General features: G+C 45.5%; 1 protein-coding gene across 3 annotated transcripts in view; it reads right to left on the reverse strand.

The window, feature by feature from the left end:
* The window catches only part of DYM (dymeclin), a 382495-nt gene that overhangs the window by 276870 nt on the left and 84387 nt on the right, over window positions 1-21238 (reverse strand). For all 3 annotated transcript variants that reach the window (XM_056543831.1, XM_056543823.1, XM_056543838.1), the window contains one exon: window positions 16127-16199. In XM_056543831.1, the coding sequence (XP_056399806.1) occupies window positions 16127-16199 (73 nt within the window). The remainder of the gene's footprint in view (window positions 1-16126; window positions 16200-21238) is intronic.

Raw genomic sequence — 21238 nt, forward strand, 5'->3', positions numbered from 1 at the left:
AAATATATCAACGACTGTTCGGCAGGCAGTTGTAGAGATCAGAGAGTGAAGAGGACAGGAGGAGGACAAGAACCTCAGTGTTTCTCTCCCTCTGCTACAAGGTTTAGGAAGGAAAAACGGGCAATGCCGGGTATTCTGCTGGTATAAGATAAGTGTGTTGTGGGAAGCCAGCCCCCCACTGCTCCAGCTTGATGAGCCAAAATGGGGGACCATATTACCAATCCCACCAGCAACAAGCCAAACTAAGCTTGCCAAACAAAAACCATTCATAGACAGCGGGCTTTAAGCGTAACTCCGATCATGCTCCAGTGGCAGGAATTTGTAGCCAGAGAATACAGTGATCAAGATACAGATTTGCCATAAGTGCAGGGCCGTTTGAAGGAATTTGGGGGCCCCAAGCAAAATGGACATGGATGTCCCCTTGATGTTCACGCACGTTATGCTCTAGGGCCGGCGTCAGGACGTAGTAACACCGGCCCTTGAATGCTGGGAGCACGACGTGAGCGAACGTCGATACGAGGCCCCCACATTAGGTGCAGCACAGTTCCCCCACGTTAGGTGCGGCACAGTTCCCCCAAGTTAGGTGCGGCAGAGTTCCCCCCACATTAGGTGCGGCAGAGTTCCCCCCACATTAGGTGCGGCAGAGTTCCCCCCCACATTAGGTGCGGCAGAGTTCCCCCCCACATTAGGTGCGGCAGAGTTCCCCACACATTAGGTGCGGTATAGTTCTCCCCACATTAGGTGCGGTATAGTTCTCCCCACATTAGGTGCAGTATAGTTCTCCCCACATTAGGTGCAGTATAGTTCTCCCCACATTAGGTGCAGTATAGTTCTCCCCACATTAGGTGCAGTATAGTTCTCCCCACATTAGGTGCAGTATAGTTCTCCCCACATTAGGTGCAGTATAGTTCTCCCCACATTAGGTGCAGTATAGTTCTCCCCACATTAGGTGCAGTATAGTTCTCCCCACATTAGGCGCAGTATAGTTCTCCCCACATTAGGCGCAGTATAGTTCTCCCCACATTAGGTGCAGTATAGTTCTCCCCACATTAGGTGCAGTATAGTTCTCCCCACATTAGGCGCAGTATAGTTCTCCCCACATTAGATGCAGTATAGTTCTCCCAACATTAGGCGCAGTATAGTTCTCCCAACATTAGGTGCAGTATAGTTCTCCCCACATTAGGCGCAGTATAGTTCTCCCCACATTAGGCGCAGTATAGTTCTCCCCACATTAGGCGCAGTATAGTTCTCCCCACATTAGGCGCAGTATAGTTCTTTCCACATTAGGTGCAGTATAGTTCTTTCCACATTAGGTGCAGTATAGTTCTTTCCACATTAGGTGCAGTATAGTTCTCCCCACATTAGGTGCAGTATAATTCTCCCCACATTAGGTGCAGTATAATTCTCCCCACATTAGGTGCAGTATAGTTCTCCCCACATTAGGTGCAGTATAGTTTTCCCCACATTAGATGCAGTATAGTTCTTCACATTAAGTGCAGTATAGTCCCCCACATTAGGTGCAGTATAGTTCTCCACATTAGGTTGGCAGTATAGTTTACCCCACATTAGGTGCAGTATGTTCCCCCACAGACATACAGCCTCCAGCCATACAGTGTATGGCTGGAGGCTGTATACCTGTTTACTGCTCTACTTCAGTGTTCTGACCACTGCTCCTTTTGTCCAGCCACCATAGCAGTAGGTCCCGGGACTGGAGGAGCGGTGGTCGGAGCACTGAAGCTGATGTGCCGCTGGTCACTTACCATGCTGGCCAGCGCATGTGCTGTTCGCTGCTCCGCTCCTCCGCGTTTCTTTCCAATGGGTACACGCACGGGGCAATGGATCTGCCAATGCATGCCTTATATATACACACACACACACACAACACACTGTACACATTACATACTGTACATGCATGCTTCATACACACACACCATACTGTATACATTACATACTGTACATGCATGCTTCATAAACACTGTACACATTACATACTGTACATGCATCATACACACACTGTACACATTACATACTATACATGCATCATACACACAGATACTGTACACATTACATACTGTACATGCACCATACACACAGATACTGTACACATTACCTACTGTAAACATTACATACTGTACATGCACCATACACACAGATACTGTACACATTACATACTGTACACATTACATACTGTACATGCACCATACACACACACTGTACACATTACATATTGTACATGCATCATACACACACACACACTGTACATGCATCATACACACTGTACACATTACATACTGTACATGCATCATACACACACTGTACATGCATCATACACACACACTGTACACATTACATACTGTACATGCATCATACACACACTGTACATGCATCATACACACTGTACACATTACATACTATACATGCATCATACACACACACACACTGTACACATTACATACTGTACATGCATCATACACACTGTACACATTACATACTGTACATGCATCATACACACACTGTACACATTACATACTGTACATGCATCACACACACTACACATTACATACTGTACATGCATCACACACACTACACATTACATACTGTACATGCATCACACACACTGTACACATTACATACTGTACATGCTTCACACACACAGATACTGTACACATTACATACTGTACATGCATCACACACACATACTGTACACATTACATACTGTACATGCACACACACATACTGTACACATTACATACTGTACATGCATCACACACATACTGTACACATTACATACTGTAAACATTACATACTGTACATGCATCACACATACTGTAAACATTACATACTGTACATGCATCACACACATACTGTACACATTACATACTGTACATGCATCACACACACACTGTACACATTACATACTGTACATGCATCACACACACACTGTACACATTACATACTGTACATGCTTCATACACACACACTGTACACATTACATGCTGTACATGCTTCATACACACACACTATACACATTACATGCTGTACATGCATCATACACACACTGTACACATTACATACTATACATGCATCATACACACACACACACACACACACACACACTGTACACATTACATACTATACATGCATCATACACACACACACTGTACACATTACATACTGTACATTCATACACACACACTGTACACATTACATACTGTACATGCATCATACACACTGTACACATTACATACTGTACATGCATCACACACTGTACACATTACATACTGTACATGCATCACACACACACTGTACACATTACATACTGTACATCAGGGGTCAAGTCCTGGGGAAAAAAGTGTGGGAACTCACCCAAGATTTCCACTTAAATGGGTACTCCGCCTCTAGACATCTTATCCCCTATCCAAAGGATAGGGGATAAGATGTCTGATCACAGGGGTCCCACTGCTGGGGACCCCCGCAATCTCCCTGCTGCACCCAGCATTCGTTTAGAGCATTGGGTGCAGCGCCGGAGGCTTGTGACGTCACGGCCACAGCCCCTCAATGCAAGACTATGGGAGGGGGCATGACGGCCTTAACACCCCTCCCATAGACTTGCATTGAAGGGGCATTGACATGATGTCAGGAGCCTCTGCCCCCCTTCGCCAGTCATTCGGCACGGAGCAAAGTTCCCTCCATGCACCAGATGTCTGGGGTGCCACAGCTGAGAACCGCCGCTGGGGACCCCGCGTTCAGACATCTTATCCCCATATCCTTTGGATAGGAGATACGATGTCTAGGGGCAGAGTACCCCTTTAAGGGCTGGTCCTGCAGGACTCCTGCAAATTGGAACTGCGTTCCTACTGTGAAAAAGTGCAGGAACTCCGTTCCCATGAGTTTCTTCAGGACTTGAGCCCTGCTGTACATGCATGCTTCATACACACAACACACATACTGTACACATTACATACTGTACTTGCATCATACACACATACTGTACACATTACATACTGTACATGCTTCATACACACATACTGTACACATTACATACTGTACATGCGTCATACACACTTACTGTACACATAAACTGTACATGCATCATACACACTGTACACATTACATACTGTACATGCATCATACACACCACATACTGTACACATTACATACTGTACGTGCATACACACAACATACTGTACACATTACATACTGTACATGCGTCATACACACACACAGATATAATAGATCAGTGTTTCCAAACCAGGATGCCTACAGAGGTTGCAAAACTACAACTCCCAGTATGCCCAGACAGCCTTTGGCTGTCTGGGCATGCTGGGAGTCGTAGTTTTGCAACAACTGGAGGCACACAGGTTGGGAAACACTGATATAGATACACACATGCACTTCACGTATAGTCATCCACACTAGTAACACACACACTGGCACAGTACATAGACATACACATATGTACACACATATATATAGGTCCACACACACACTTGCTTATACACACACATATATATATATATATATATGCGCAAGGACACCTACTATAGTCAGGCCCCATATTGTACAGCCTCTGCGGACTGGGTGCCTGGGGCCCGGAGCACAAACTCCAAGAGCACGGTTGTTAATCGCTACAGGATGGGCAAGCACTGGCTGTGCTCGGGGGCCCCCAGCCAGCTCGGGGCCCCAAGCAATTGCTTGGTTTGCCTTTCCTGTAGCGACGGGCCTGAATAAGTGCCATGAAAGTCTATGGGACTTCAGGCAATTTCGTATTCTGGGAGAGTTAAACAGGTACCCTGCCACCGGACCAACATCGGAGTTCCGCTTTTAGCTAAGTGAAAAATAACTAGGCTTGTCTGGTTCAAAATACAAATGTATGCCCTGATTGACTGACCATCATCCTTCCATTCAGCCATTGTAAACGATCACATAGAATTTTCAAATAATAAATGAAGGACTTTTATAGTATGTGTATGTGCAGCTTTGGGCCGGGTCCAAACTGTATTTGGGCCGGGTCCACACTGTTTTTTGGGCCGGGTCCGCACTGTTTTTTGGGCCGGGTCCGCACAGTTTTTTGGGCCGGGTCCGCACAGTTTTTTGGGGCGGGTCCGCACTGTATTTGGGGCGGGTCCGCACTGTATTTGGGGCGGGTCCGCACTGTATTTGGGGCGGGTCCGCACTGTATTTGGGGCGGGTCCGCACTGTATTTGGGGCGGGTCCGCACTGTATTTGGGGCGGGTCCGCACTGTATTTGGGGCGGGTCCGCACTGTATTTGGGGCGGGTCCGCACTATCCAATCCTTCATTCCACTGACATCTGCCATAGGAGGAAAGTCAGGAGAGACAGAATCAAAGTCACTGGAGTCAGATTATACTGGTTTGCATGGTGTGTAGGTTGGGGGGGGGGTGTTCATAGGGAATGGGGGGGGTTAATAATGGGGATTTTAGCCCTTCTGACCTCCATTACTCTATGAACAAGACATTACAAGTGTTCAGTGCGCAGTTTCCTCCTCTTTCACAAACCACAAATCTTACTGAAGTAAGTCAAAATAAAGGATTATTTCATTTTAAACAGGAAGAGTAGAAGCAAAACAATGACTGTAAGGACGACAGGAGAAGAGGAAGCAAGTAATACTATTACCAGGTTATTGTTTTGTGACCCTCATACAGCGAAAGTGAATGTTCCACACACAGATCAGAAGAGAAGCAAAGTAACACATTTATACATGTCTTGTTACAGAGGAGACAATGCTGTAGTGGTACCAAATTTTAAAAAATGGTACAAAAAAAAAAAATATTTAGCCAAAACCAGAAATAGGTCACAAATATACCAAAATTACTAGGGATGACCCAATACCATTTTTTAAGACAGAGTACCGATACTTTTTTAAAGTGTACCTGTCATTAGAAAAAAAACTTTTGATATAATGTAGATACCATTATATGTATATTTGTAACATACATTGATTAAAAAATGTGTATATTTTTGGGTAAAGAAAATGATGTGAACATGGCCTTATACTCACCTCCTGCATCCTTCGTCCACTGCTCTGGTGCAGGCAGAGTGACATCCGCCAGGGCAGAGGTCAGGCACTGCTCCCGACCCCTGTAACTTTATAATTTTTTTGTATAGGGTTGGATATATGAGGGCACATTTTTTTGTGCTGTGATCTGTGGTTATCAGTGCTATTTTGTTTTGATGGGACTTTTTGATCACTTTTTATTAATCTTTCTATAGCATATGAAGTGAACAAAAATACGCAATTCTAGACTTTTTTTTTTACGCTATTGACCATGTGGTTTAATGAAAGAAATATTTAAATAGTATGGACATTTACGCACGTGGTGATAACACATATGTTTATTTTTGTTTACATTATTTTATTTGGAAAAGGGAAGTCACATTTTTTACTTCACAGCGACAATCGGAAAGCACGGAGCACAGTAAGGAACCTCCTGCCGTCCATGATGCATATTCACTGCGGTGATCCGATCAGCATCCTGAGTTAACCAGCAATAAAAATCAGGACTTTTAGACACTGCAATCAACGTCTAAAAAGAGTTAATGCCGCACATCACCCTATTCTACTGACCCCACCAGCAGAATAGTGAGTGCAGCTCTGGAGTATAATACAGGATATAACTCAGGATCAGTACAGGATAAGTAATGTAATGTATGTACACAGTGACCCTACCAGCAGAATAGTGAGTACAGCTCTGGAGTATAATACAGGATATAACTCGGGATCAGTACAGGATAAGTAATGTAATGTACACAGTGACCTCACCAGCAGAATAGTGAGTACAGCTCTGGAGTATAATACAGGATATAACGCAGGATCAGTACAGGATAAGTAATGTAATGTATGTACACAGTGACCCTACCAGCAGAATAGTGAGTACAGCTCTGGAGTATAATACAGGATATAACTCAGGATCAGCACAGGATAAGTAATGTAATGTATGTACACAATGACCTCACCAGCAGAATAGTGAGTACAGCTCTGGAGTATAATACAGGATATAACTCAGGATCAGCACAGGATAAGTAATGTAATGTATGTACACAGTGACCTCACCAGCAGAATAGTGAGTACAGCTCTGGAGTATAATACAGGATATAACTCAGGATCAGTACAGGATAAGTAATGTAATGTATGTACACAGTGACCTCACCAGCAGAATAGTGAGTACAGCTCTGGAGTATAATACAGGATATAACTCAGGATCAGTACAGGATAAGTAATGTAATGTATGTACACAGTGACTCCACCAGCAGAATAGTGAGTACAGCTCTGGAGTATAATACAGGATATAACGCAGGATCAGTACATGATAAGTAATGTAATGTATGTACACAGTGACCTCACCAGCAGAATAGTGAGTACAGCTCTGGAGTATAATACAGGATATAACGCAGGATCAGTACATGATAAGTAATGTAATGTATGTACACAGTGACCTCACCAGCAGTACAGTATTATATTTACAGTTTTACAACTAGTACAAGACAAAAAATTATCACCTCGGGACATCAGGACACACAGAGTAAACATTATTTTGACAATCTCGCAGCCATGTTTTTAGTCCCAGCCAGGAAGGGGAAGCAGATTTGTCAAAGTATGACAACACATGACTGGGAGCCTTCCTCTTACGGTGGCCTAGGAGTCCCTGGAGATCATATAACAGATATTACTACATTTATCTTACAGACAGTGGAAATAAACAGACTTCATGATAATAATGTGCTGTATTAAGGGGTCAAATAACTTCGGGGGCGGAGGGTAATGAAGGTCCCAGTGGCCGGACCCCTGTGATGAGACATCTTATCCTTTGGATAGAGGATAAGATATCTAGGGGCGGAGTAACCCTTTAATCAATTCCCCCCATGTAGAGGGAAGAACTTGACTGGCCTGATCTCAACCTCATCCAACACTTAGATCGTAGACTGTGAGCCAGGCCCTCATACAACATCAGTGTCTGATCTCCCAGTGGTCAGTTAACCGTGGCCCTCCCCAGATGTTGCAAAACTACAAGTCCCAGCTTGCTCGGACAATCTTTAATATGGTAGCCCATGTTAAAGTCTGTTCGGGCATGCTGGGAATTGTAGTTTTGCAACATCTGGAGGGTCGTGGTTTCAAGACCACTGTAATTCTATATAAATTAGCAAAAAAAATCCCCAAATTACCTCAAAATCATGCAGAAGGTGTTCCCTGAAGAATAGAGGTTGCTATACTTTTAAGGGGGCACACACATCATATTAGTGCCTATGGCTGTCCTAAAAGCTTCTGTAGGTGAAGTGTGTAGGTGTCCCTATTTCCTAATTTTCCTTCTCTCCCCCCCACCCCCACCCCCTCCCTTCGGGATCTTCGGTTTTAACTTTATAAACGTAAAATTTTCAAACAAGTAAGATGTTGCATTTTCGTAGAACAAGGAATCGCTTCATCACGGCCATCCTGAAATAGCGCAAAAAGGGAAAGCTGAAATTCTAAGGTATTAAAATAGAAGGTTTTCTGAATAATGAGGGGCTATCTGAGCAATAGAATGGGAAGGAAGCGAACGTCTGACGACAGGAAGACCCTGGTATGACTGGCACAGAGTCAATGACAGCGCGCACACATTGTCCCCCGCACAATATACTGCAGAGACAGGATATATAGCGCTGACTGCTTCCTAGTATTTTGACCTTCCATATAGAAAACAATTGCCCTGCGGGGGAGAGAGGGCAACAACACATCGGGAAATGTCACGGGGGTCACCGGTGCCAGCAACAAGATAAATACAGTGAAAATTGTGTCCTAAAGGAAGATCAGTCCGATTAGTGGAGGGGAAGATGTTATGTGATAAATCAGCAAAATGAGCGACATATAATAAAACAAAGCGCCATTGTGATCACTAGATCCTTCTGAGATTGTATTTTGATCAAAATGCCATTATGTGGACATGTAAGAGTGTTTTAAAACAGTGTGTCTCCAGCTGTTGCAAAACTACAACTTCCATTAATATATCAATTTTAAGATGAGTGGCAATTTCCAGTGGCACTGTTTTACTTATCAAATGACATAGTATTTATGCATTAGCTTCTATTAAAGGGGTATTCTAATGGAAAACATTTTTTAAAGGGATATTCCAGCTTTATACGCAGGGGTCCGCTGCTGGGGACCTCTGCAATCTCAGTGCAGCCCCCGGCATTCTGTGACGGGAGCTGCCTCCGAGACGGGGACGTGACGTGACGTCACGGACAGGGCCCCCCCCTCCCCCCGACTTCACGCCACGGCCCCTCCATTCATGAGGATAGGATGTATAAAGCCAGAATACCCCTTTAAAAACAACTGGTGCCAAAAAGTTATACAGATGTGTAAATTACTTCTATTTAAAAATGTTAATCCTTCCAGTACTTATAAGTGGCTGTATGCTCCACAGGAAGTTGTGTAGTTCTTTTCTTTCTGACCACAGTGCTCTCTGCTGACACCTCTGTCTAGGTCATGTACTGTCCAGAGCAGGAGAAAATCCCAATAGCAAACCTCTCCTGCTCTGCACTGTTCCTGACACAGACAGAGATGTCAGCAGAGAGCACTATGGTCAGACAGAAAAGAATTACACAACTTCCTGTTGAGTACACAGTAGCTTATAAGTACTGGAAGGATTAAGATATTTAAATAGAAGTAATTTACAAATCTGTTTCACTTTTTGGCACCAATTGATTAAAAAAATTTAAAAAAAACCCACCAGAGTACCCCTTTTAATGTTTATTTCTTTTATTAAAAAAAAATTTAAAAAAATCAGCAACTACACCATTATTTTTGTATGTTTTTTGTGTTTTTCTTCGTATTCTTTTTTGCATTTGAATATTTTTGCACAATAAATAAAGATAAAGCAAATAAAATAAAAAAAATAAAATATATATATATATATATGCGCACACACATTGCAATAAGATTTTAGATATATAAAATTGATATTATTATTGTTAAGTTTTCAATGTTAAATAATGTTAAGCTTCTATATTTTATTGAATAGGAACTATTATTTCTATTTGGGGCATGGGAATAGAAAAACTAAAAAAAAAGTGTGCCAGCAAAATTCTCCTTCGTGCAAGACATGTGGCTGTCTGAACATACTGGTAGTTTTAGTTTTGCAACAGCTGGAGGTACCCTGGTTGGGAAATGTTGCTTTATGATGATATGACCTGCACGCAATGGTAACAGCTGAATTTCTATGAATCTCTATATGTTCAGTATAGCTGTAGAGTCTGCCGCCCTCCTCCTCATCTTCTCCTGTGAACCCTGCGCAAGCCTCCATGTTTGCCATGTTGTGGAAGCATTGCGTGTTGTCTTCTCTCCATATCCAACCTCACAACTGTTGGGATCTAATCATACCCCTGGATACATTTATCAAGTTATTGAGACATGAATTATAAGAAAGATGAAATAAAATGGTGCTTATACTAGTATCATGACTCCGACTCCCAGTGACTGTGTACCCACATTGGGCTCCTGACCAGTGACACACTAAGGGGGATTGACACGTCAACATCTCAGTCCCGATGACGTTGGGTGGTAGACATACAGAGGCTGACATCGCTAGCATTCAACCAATGTCTCAGTCTGAAGCCTGGCATACCAAGGATTATGTGTTCCCACCAATGCATCTGGAGGAGAACTTACTTTCAGCCGGCTGGCTCTGGCTGGTGAAGGGGACAGATAAGACATTAAAGAGTCGTCACCGTGACAGTGTGAGCTAAATACATACACGAGGACACCGGCCTGGTAACTGGAGTATAGTGGACGTGTCAGGAGCCAAACATAAGACACTCTATAATGGAGGGTCGGCCTCTGCTAAATAACATGGATGAGGGGATTCAGAAAAGCCAGACCCAGTCTTCATGAGACAAACCCTACAATGCTATCTAGTCCTTTGTGCAAGGCTTTACTTCATGAAAGAAAAATATATACATCCATCAGCCATAACAATAAAACCAATAATAGGTATAGTGAACACTGATTATCTAGGGAGACAGCGCCTGTCAGGGGTGGGATATACACTGCTCAAAAAAATAAAGGAAACACTTAACACAATGTAACTCCAAGTCAATGACACTTCTGTGAAATCACACTGTCCACTCAGGAAGCAACACTGATTGACAATCAATTTCACATGCTGTTGTGCAAATGGAACAGACAACAGGTGGAAATTATAGGCAATTAGCAAGACACCTCAATAAAGGAGTGGTTCTGCAGGTGGTGACCACATACCACTTCTCAGTTCCTATGCTTCCTGGCTGATGTTTTGGTCACTTTTGAATGCTGGCGGTGCTTTCACTATAGTAGTAGCATGAGACAGGTTCTACAAACCACACAAGTGGCTCAGGTAGTGCAGCTCATCCAGGATGGCACATCAATGCGAGCTGTGGCAAGAAGGCTTGCTGTGTCTGTCAGCGTAGTGTCCAGAGCATGGAGGCGCTACCAGGAGACAGGCCAGTACATCAGGAGATGTGGAGGAGGCCATAGGAGTTCAACAACACAGCAGCAGGACCTCTACCTCTGCCTTTGTGCAAGGAGGAGCAGGAGGAGCACTGCCAGAGCCCTGCAAAATGACCTCCAGCAGCCCACAAATGTGCATGTGTCCACTCAAATGGTCAGAAACAGACTCCATGAGGGTGGTATGAGGGTCTGACAGCCAAAGGTGGGGATTGTGCTTAAAGCCCAACACCATGCAGGATGTTTGGCATTTGCCAGAGAACACCAAAATTGGCAAATTAGCGCCCTGTGCTCTTCACAAATGAAAGGTTCACACTGAGCATATGTGACAGACATGACAGAGTCTGGAGACGCCGTTGAGAACATTCTGCTGCCTGCAACAAGACCAGTTTGGCAGTGGGTAAGTAATGGTGTGGGGTGCCATTTCATTGGGGGCCGCACAGCCCTCCATGTGCCCGCCAGAGGTAGCCTGACTGCCATTAAGTACCGAGATGAGATCCTCAGACCCTATGCTGGTGCTGTTGGCCCTGGGTTCCTCCTAATGCAAGACAATGCTAGACCTTGTGTGGCTGGAGTGTGTCAGCAGTTCCTGCAAGAGGAAGGAGCAAGGCGCAAGAGGAATGGAGCAAGGCTCAATGGAAGAAGATGGCCTGGTCTGATGAGATCACATTGTACATCATATGGACAGCCGGGTCATGTGCTTCACTTACCTGGAAAGAGATGGCATAAGGATGCACTATGGGAAGAAGACAAGCTGGAGAGGTGTAGTGTGATTGGTAATGTTCTGCTGGAAACCTTGTGTCCTGGTATCATGTGGATGTTACTGTGACATGTACCTCCTACCTAACCATTGTGCAATATCTTCCTTCTTCCCCTCCCGCTTTCTCAAACTCAACATGGAGAAAACTGAATTCATCATTACCCATCTCACTCCACCCCCACCACCAACCAGATCAATAACAGTCAATGGTTCCACTCTCTCCCCAGACCCATGTTTGCTGCCTTGGGGTCACCTATTCTGCTCTGTCCTTCAAACCACACATAGCCCCTCACCACCTCCTGCCGCCTTCACCTTAAAAACATTTCTCGAATCCGCTCATTTCTCACCTTTGACTCAAACTACTGGTACATGCCCTTATCATCTCCCACTTGGACTACTGCAACATCCTCCTCTGTGGCCTCCCATCTTCCACCATTACATCCAATCCCCTCTGCCAATCCCTTCGGTGGCTACCCATTGCCCAACAAATTCATTTTAAACTGCTGACCACAACATACCAAGGCCATTATCAACCTGTCCCCTCCATACATCTCTGATCTTATGCATCACGTAATCTCCCATCCTCTAAAGACCTCCGCCTGTGCTCTCTTGTCTGCACTTAACACAACCATCTCCAAGATTCTGTGCTTCCCCCTACACTGGTACTTGCTAACTCAGCAAATACGGCTCTCACCCACAATCGAAAGCAATCTGAAGACCAATCTCTTCATGCAAACCTATAGCCTACAATAACCCTGCATCCAATATACTGGGAACGTATTTTTCCCTAATTTCTCAAAGACAACAAGCTGTCCCCTCACCTATTGTTTCCCTCTCCTTGTAGTTTGTAAGCCCTTGTGGGCAGAGCCCTCTTCCCTCTACATCAGTCTAAGACAGGCATAGGCAACATTCAGCACTGCAGATGTTTTGGACTACATCTTCCATGATGCTCTTACAGGCAAAATACTGCAAAAGTATCATGGGAGATGTAGTCCAAAACAAATGCAGTGCCGAAGGTTTCCTATGCCTGGTCTAAGACTTACTTTGTATCACATTCACTGTACCAGAGTTTGTATCATGTATTTTAAAGGGGTATTCCAGGAAAATTATTATATATATATATATATATATATATATATATATATATATATATATATATGTGTGTGTGTGTGTGTGTGTGTGTGTGTGTGTGTGTGTATCAACTGGCTCAAGAAAGAAACAGATTTGTAAATTACTTCTATTAAAAAATCTTAATCCTTCCAATAATTATCAGCTGCTGAAGTTGAGTCGTTCTTTTCTGTCTGACCACAGTGCTCTCTGCTGACATCTCTGCTTGTCTCGGGAACTGCACAGAGTAGAAGAGGTTTGCTATGGGGATTTGCTACTACTCTGGACAGTTCCCGAGATAGGTCTCATCAGAGAGCACTTAGACAGAAAAAAACAACTCAACTTCAGCAGCTCATAAGCACTGAAAGGATTAAGATTTTTTTAATACACGTAATTTACAAATCTGTTTAACATTCTGGAGCCAGTTGATATATATATATACACATAAAAAAGGAAAGTTTTTCCCTGGATAACCCCTTTAACCCTTCTGCAGAGTTCTGCAGCAGTTAAGGAGCAAGAAATACCATAAGTAAATTAGCCCTTTATTAAAATGAATCAAACTCTCTATCTGTAAGTAGTTACTAGATATGAGCGAACTTCCAGTAAATACGATTCGTCACGAACTTCTCGGCTCGGCGGTTGCTGACTTTTCCTGCATAAATTAGTTCAGCTTTCCAGTGCTCCAGTGGGCTGGAAAAGGTGGATACAGTCCTAGGAAAGAGTCTCCTAAGACTGTATCCACCTTTTCCAGCTCACGGGAGCACCTGAAAGCTGAACTAATTTATGCAGGAAAAAAGTCATCAACTGCCGAGCCGAGAAGTTCGTCACGAATCGAATTTACTGTAAGTTCGCTCATCTCTAGTAGTTACCTACAAGGGGCACTAAAGGAGAAGTAATCTGAATATTGCTGTAAGGCAGTGTTTCCCAATCAGGGTGCCTCGAGCTGTTGCAAAACTACAACTCCCAGCATGCCCGGACAGCCAACGGCTGTCCGGGCATGCTGGGGGTTGTAGTTTTGCACCAGCTGGAGGCACCCTGGTTGGGAAACACTGCTGTAAAGACTCAATATACACATTGGATCTTCACAAGGAGAAATAGCAGTGCCCCCCCGATATGCATTATAAAGAATAAAGAATAGTCGGAGGCCTTTTTGTTCTTATATACTCCCTGAACTTCAGGACGTGTCACACTCTCGTAAGATATAGGAGGAGGACATTAACCTATATATGAGCACTCTGCCCATCCATAACCTATAATTAAAGACGTGCTCAGGTTGCCTTCCTGATGATGCCAGAACATACATGCGATAGCGGAGAACTCATACATCACGTATGTGTCAGGGGTGCTATAGATCTGGCGGTACATGTTGTTAGAGTAATGGTGTTTATACAGTACCTTTTGCTTTTGGTCATGTTTAATGTAACGTAATACTAGTTTGGGCCCTGTTTTCCAGCTTTCTTGTAGATCTAGTGGTTTCTTATCTGCTGGCTGACAGGAGGCTGTCAGCAGAGCCGGACAGTCTGTCTCCTTCTCCCACCGCTGAGACTTCAGTCTACGAGGCGAGGAGCGGGACGAACCATCTGTTTACTGCAGCCCATGACGTTATTAATGCATTTATACATTACACTTTTAGCGTACAGTAAATCTGACCGGTGCTTATCAGAAAAAAACATTCATAATATGTACAAAAAGAGGCCGGCTTCTCGGTATTCGGGCTCAGAGCACATAAATTGAAGAGAACGCGGATTGTAGTGTGAAGACATGCAGGGAGAGGATTTATGTACTATGGAGGCAGGATGTCTGCAGACAGAGCCATCTGTATAATGGTATCTGAGGGATGAGATTTATGTACCTTTATCTCCATTCCTAATGCTGGATGGATAACAGTAAGGTAGGAGTCACAACCAGGCACCTGTATTATGGGGGGGGGGGGGTCTATAGGTCCCCTGACAGGATTTCCCATTTATGCGTGTTGGACTAATGTTCTTCAGAAAGTTGCCAAGTATTTATGACAGAACAGACATGATGACAAAGACGCCAACCCCAAAATGAAGTATTTACGCTATATGAAAAAATGTTGGACAATTTTATTACCATACAGAGATTCCAACGGATGAACACTGGTACTCTGACAACTATTAGCCCCATCCACGCATGCTCAGATCAACTAAACTGGCATGTGCTTCCAATGGGGAGGGGGAAATGAGGTGCTGATAGACGCATCTGTGCACCCATCCTACAGACTCTGTGTGCCCCACCCTCCACACTACCTGTGCCTTACCCTCCAGACCCCGTGCCCCAACCTCCAGACTTCCCTCTGTCCCACCCTCTAGACTTCCCTCTGTCCCACCCTCTAGACTTCCCTCTGTCCCACCCTCCAGACCCCCTGTGCCCCTCCCTCCAGACTTCCCTCTGCCCCATCCTCCGGACCACTGTACTCCACCCTCCAGGACCCCCTGTGCCTCACCCTCCAGGACCCCCTGTGCCTGACCCTCCCGGACCCCCTGTGCCTGACCCTCCCGGACCCCCTGTGCCTCACCTTCCCGGACTCCCTGTGCCTCACCCTCCCGGACCCCCTGTGCCTCACCCTCCAGACTTCCCTCTGCCCCACCCTCCAGACCACCCTTTTCCCCACCCTCCGGACCCCCGTGCCTCACCCTCCAGACTTCCCTCTGCCCCACCCTCCAGACCCCATCTTCCTAGCCCTCCAGACCCCCTTTACTGGAGGTAAAATAGGACACAATGGAAAAACGAACTGATAGCAGATGATGAGAATTACTTACAGAAGAGGAACTTCAACGATGAGATGGATGAGGCAAAGCAGCAGCTCCTCTAGAAGGTCTTCTATGTCAGATTCTGAAATATAATTGGCACAGTACAAAAATTATTAGTCAGTCAATTTCAGAAATGTCAGATTTCAGGGCTATCATTCAAATCAAATGACCCATAGCTATGACAATTCTATCAAGCATATCCCCCATCATTTGTCTTAGCAGTAAGCTGTTCAGTCTATTACATTTGATCATCTATGAGTTTCCCAACCAGGGAGCCTCCAGCTGTTGCAAAACTAGAACTCCCAGCATGACCGGACAAGCCTTTGGCTGTCCGGGCATGCTTGGGGTTGTAGTTTTGCAACAGCTGGAGGCACCCTGGTTGGGAACCAGTTATCTATGAGAATGGCCGCCAAGTGTCAAGGATATGGGCAAACTGGGCAGGTACAGAATGGCAGCATCTGTGACATGACACTTGTAATTGTATTCTAGTGTTCACATAAGGGGTATTTCCTAGCACCCCCATGAGACTAAGGGAGCATTCACACTACGATTTTTACATACGGCAGCCGGATCCAGCTGGATAATTTAAACACCAGCAGCTGCCATAACCCCGCCGGACCCGTGCCGCACCCCATTCATTTCAATGTGCCGGACAAAGCAAGATAGGGACTCAGGTCGGCTCATTTTTGAACCGTATCAGTTTTTGTTGCCAGACTGGGACCACAGCAGACCACGGTTTTCAGTCCGACAACAAAAACTGTTACAGTTCAAAAATGAGCCGACCGGAGTCACTATCTGACTCCATCCAGCTCATTGACATGAAAGGGGTGCGGCACAGGTCCGGCGGGGATATGGTAGTAGCTGGGGTTTAAATTCTCCTGCTGGATCCGGCTGCCGTATCCCTGAAAACCTAATGGGAACATTAATATTGCTATAACCCAACAAACCCAGGAATCAGTGGCTCATAATTATCGGAAACTGGGGTCCAGTCAGGGTCATCTATAGGGGGACAGAGACACTAGAATGGGGGGGGTCTACACTGCCCTGCCGGGCCACCTCCCAGGGGGGCTCATCACTGAATGATGATGGGGGGGAAAGAAGGAAAAGAGAGAGGTGGGGTATTATTCCTCCTCTCCCTCATTGGCGGTCTCCGTGTCGGAGGCAAGAGCATGACATATACATCTTCCACCAAAATGGGGGGGGGGGGGTTTAAGTATGTGAGTAAATGTGTAGGGTTTTCACTTTATTTCAGGCTGTAGTGAAGTGCTTTTTAACTTTTACTGAAATGAGGTAGATAGATTTTTTTTGTTGTGGTGCAGGTGTTTGGATTTTTATTGGAGGGGGGGAGTTTGCGGTCAGGTCCTGTTGCCGGGGTCGGGTCCGCGCTGCTTCAGGCCTCCGGTGTGCGTCCCCTGCGTCGTTGCTATGCGCTGCACGGCGCGGCGCATGACGTCAGTGCGCCGTGCCGTGCTGTGCATAGCAACGACGCAGGGGACGCACACCGGAGGCCTGAACCAGCGCGGACCCGACCCCGGCAACAGGTAATTATGCAACCGGGGATGGGGGGAGGCAACGGGGCCGCGGCGCCAGCAATGGGTGCCGCTGCCCCTTCTCTCCCCCTGGCTGTCGGCGCCGCTTCTCTCCCCCTGGCTATCGGCACCGGCAATGGGGCGCCGGCACCGATAGTCAGGGGGACAGAACGGGCAGCGGCGCCGATAGCCAGGGGGAGAGAAGGGCCGGCAGCAGCGCTCTAGACCCCAGGAAAGGCAGGGGGAGAGAAGCGGGCAGCGACGGCCTCTCTCCCCCTGCCTTTCCTGGGGATGTATCGGGGTATACACGCGCACACACGCACCCTCATTTTACCATGGATATTTGGGTATATACCGTATTTATCGGGTATACCAGGCCGGTGCGTGGTATACCCGATAAATACGGTATATATGCAAATCTTTTGTTTGTCTTTGTAGTCCTAAACTCTTTAGTATGTATAGGAATATGTGTATCTTAATTTTTAATTGGGGCTGCACAATGCAGTTTTTGCATTTTGTGATATAGCGATTTTGCCGCTTGCAAAATTTCGCCATTACCTAGGCAATGCTGGGAGAAGAAACAGTGGGCTGCATCACATGGGAGCCGACAAAAAGGTGAAGCAATGGAGTAAATCTTGGCAGGGGCAGGCTCAGCTCCTATGTGGCGTGGTCCGGCCCCTCCAGCATCTCACTGTTTCTTCTACCAGCAGTTGACTTAAATCCTCCACAACTGGTCGCCGTATATATAAGGCGCAGCTGTGCAGTGGCTCTATGAAGCGAGCTCAGGAGATGGCTAAGGTCAGACATCACTGATCAGGGGGATGTCCGGCATTAACCTTATAGACGCCGCAATCAAAGATACATGCGACACCTAAAATGCTGAAGCAAATGTTAGTAGGTCAGTGGAGCTGATTGGAACACCGACAGCAAAATCAGGGGGTCTCAATCAGCTGAGAGGATGGGCGTAGGGTCCCTACCTGCCTCCTTTCCCTGCGATCGGCGTTCCAATAACACAGGCAGTCTGTACTATTGTAACGCTGATAAATGGCACAGCATTGAATAGTCCCCATGGCATTTTTTTTTCCAAACACTGTGTCTCCTCGTTGCAAAACTAAAACTCCCAGCATGCCCAATATAGCCTTTGACTGTCTTTGATAGCCTTTGCTACAACTGGAAACACACTGGAAAACGCTACCCTACGGGATAAAAAAAAAAAAAAAAAAGTAAAAATAAATTAATGGGTAATAAATGCGAATAAGCCCCTCTAATAAAAGTTGCAATAACCCAATTTTCCCAATTTTTTACCTGTTGGGAACAGAGGGCGTATGGATACGCCCTCGCGTCCCGGTACTTATGGACGGAGGGCAAACCAGTACGCCCTCCGCATTTCCGATCCACTCGCCAGGTGGTGATCGGACAGGGATGACTGCTGATATTCAGCAGGCATTCTGTGCCAAAACCCAGGGGAGTCCTGAGACTCCCCCATGTCGGCGATCACCGTAAATCGCCGGTGAATTCACACCAGCGATTTGCAGCTATTCTGGGTCATACGGGTCTACGGTGACCCGGAAAATAACGGGATCGGGGTTGTTCAAGACACCCACGATCCCCCTGAAAGAATAGGAGTGAGGTGGCAGGGATGCCACCATTCCTTTCCCTGCTATTGGTCGTCTAGAAGTGACGACCAATAGCAGATCACGGGCGGGGGTTAACTTTCGGTTTTCCCGTTCTGCCCACCCACAATACTGGACTGGCGCCGAAGATCCACTTACCCACGGAAGCCGGTGAGTTGCCCAGCAAGATCTGGAGGGCTAAAGTTTGGAGACCACTGTGCAGTGGTCTCTAAACTGTGGCCCTCTAGATCTTGCAAGACTACAACTCCCAGCATGCCCACACAGCAGATTTCTGTCTGGACATGCTGGGATTTGTAGTTTTGAAACATCTGGAGGGCCACAGTTTGGAGATCACTGTGCAGTGGCCTCTTAACTGTAGCCCTCCAGATGTAGCAAAACTGCAAATCCCAGCATGCCCAAATAGCAAACAGCCGTCTCGGCATGCTGGGAGTTGTAGTTGCGTACCTCCAGCTGTTGCATAACTACATCTCCCAGCATGCCCTTCGGCGATCAGTACATTCTGGGAGTTGTAGTTTTGCAACAGCTGGAGGCACACTGGCTGAAAAATACTGAGTTAGGTAACAGAACCTAACTGAATGTTTTCCAACCAGTGCGCCTACACCTGTTTCAAAAGTACAACTCCCAGCATGCACGTTCTGTCAGTGCAAGTTGGGAGTTGTATTTTTGAAACAGCTGCAGGTCTGCCCCAACCCCTGCCCAATGTGAATGTACAGGGTAAATTCACACAGGCGGGATTACAGTTTGTTTCCTGCTTCAAGTTTGAGCTGCAGCAAATTTTCCACCGCAGTGCAAAATCCTAGTGGGAAACTCACCCTAAACCGCCGCCAGTGCGAATGTACCCTAAAAACACTACACTAACACATAATAAAGGGTAAAACACTACATATAGGGTAAAACACTACATATACACCCCTTTACACTGTCGTCATCCCCTTCCCCCCCCCCCCCCCCCCCTCCAGACAGCCACTCACTGTCCAGGCATGCTGGGAGTTTAGCAACAGCTGGAGGCACCCTGTTTGGGAATCACTGGGGTAGAATACCCCTATGCAATCACTAATTTAGTCCGTACTCGGGAGGAATTGCACTACAAATTTTGGGGGGCTTTTTCTCCTTTTACCCCTTATGAAAAGGAAAAGTTGGGGTCTACACCAGCCTGTTGGTGTAAAAAAAATTACAAAATTTAGATTAACATGCTGGTGTTGCCCCATACTTTTTATTTTCACAAGAGGAAAATGGAAAAAAAGACCCACAAAATTTGTAACAAAATTTCTCCTGAGTACACTATGTACAGTTGAGGCCTAAATTGGTGATTTGCCCAGGGGTGGCTGATTTTACAGCGGTTCTGACAAACGTACAAAAATAGATACCCACATCTGATCCCATTTTGGAAACTACACCCCTAACAGAACTTAACAAGGGGTATAGTGAGCCTTAACACCGCACAGATGTTTGACGAATTTTCGTTAAAGTTGGATGGGAAAATGAAGAAAAAAGTACTTTTTTTCAATAAAATGCTGGTGTTACCCAACATTTTTCATTTTCACAAGGGAAAATAGGAAAAAAGCCCCCCAAAATTTGTAACCCCATTTATTCTGAGTAATAACAAAGACCATATGTGGATGTAAAGTGCTCTGTGGGTGCATTACAATGCTCAGAAGAGAAGGAGCACCATTGGGATTTTGGACAGAAAATGTATCCAGAATTGAAGGCCACGTGTGTTTACAAACCCCCATAGTGCCAGAACAATGGACCCCCCCCCCCCCCCCACATGTGACCCCATTTTGGGAACTACCCCCCTCACAGAATGTCATAAGGGGTGCAGTGAGCATCACATAAAAATGAAAAATGTAATTTTTAATTTGCACAGCCCACTGTTCCAAAGATCTGTCAAACACCAGTGAGGTGTAAATGCTCACTGCACCCCTTATTAAATTCTGTGAGGTGTGTAGTTTCCAAAA

The sequence above is a fragment of the Hyla sarda genome, chromosome 1 (genome assembly GCF_029499605.1).
Source record: "Hyla sarda isolate aHylSar1 chromosome 1, aHylSar1.hap1, whole genome shotgun sequence".
In the NCBI taxonomy this organism is placed as follows: Eukaryota; Metazoa; Chordata; class Amphibia; order Anura; family Hylidae; genus Hyla; species Hyla sarda.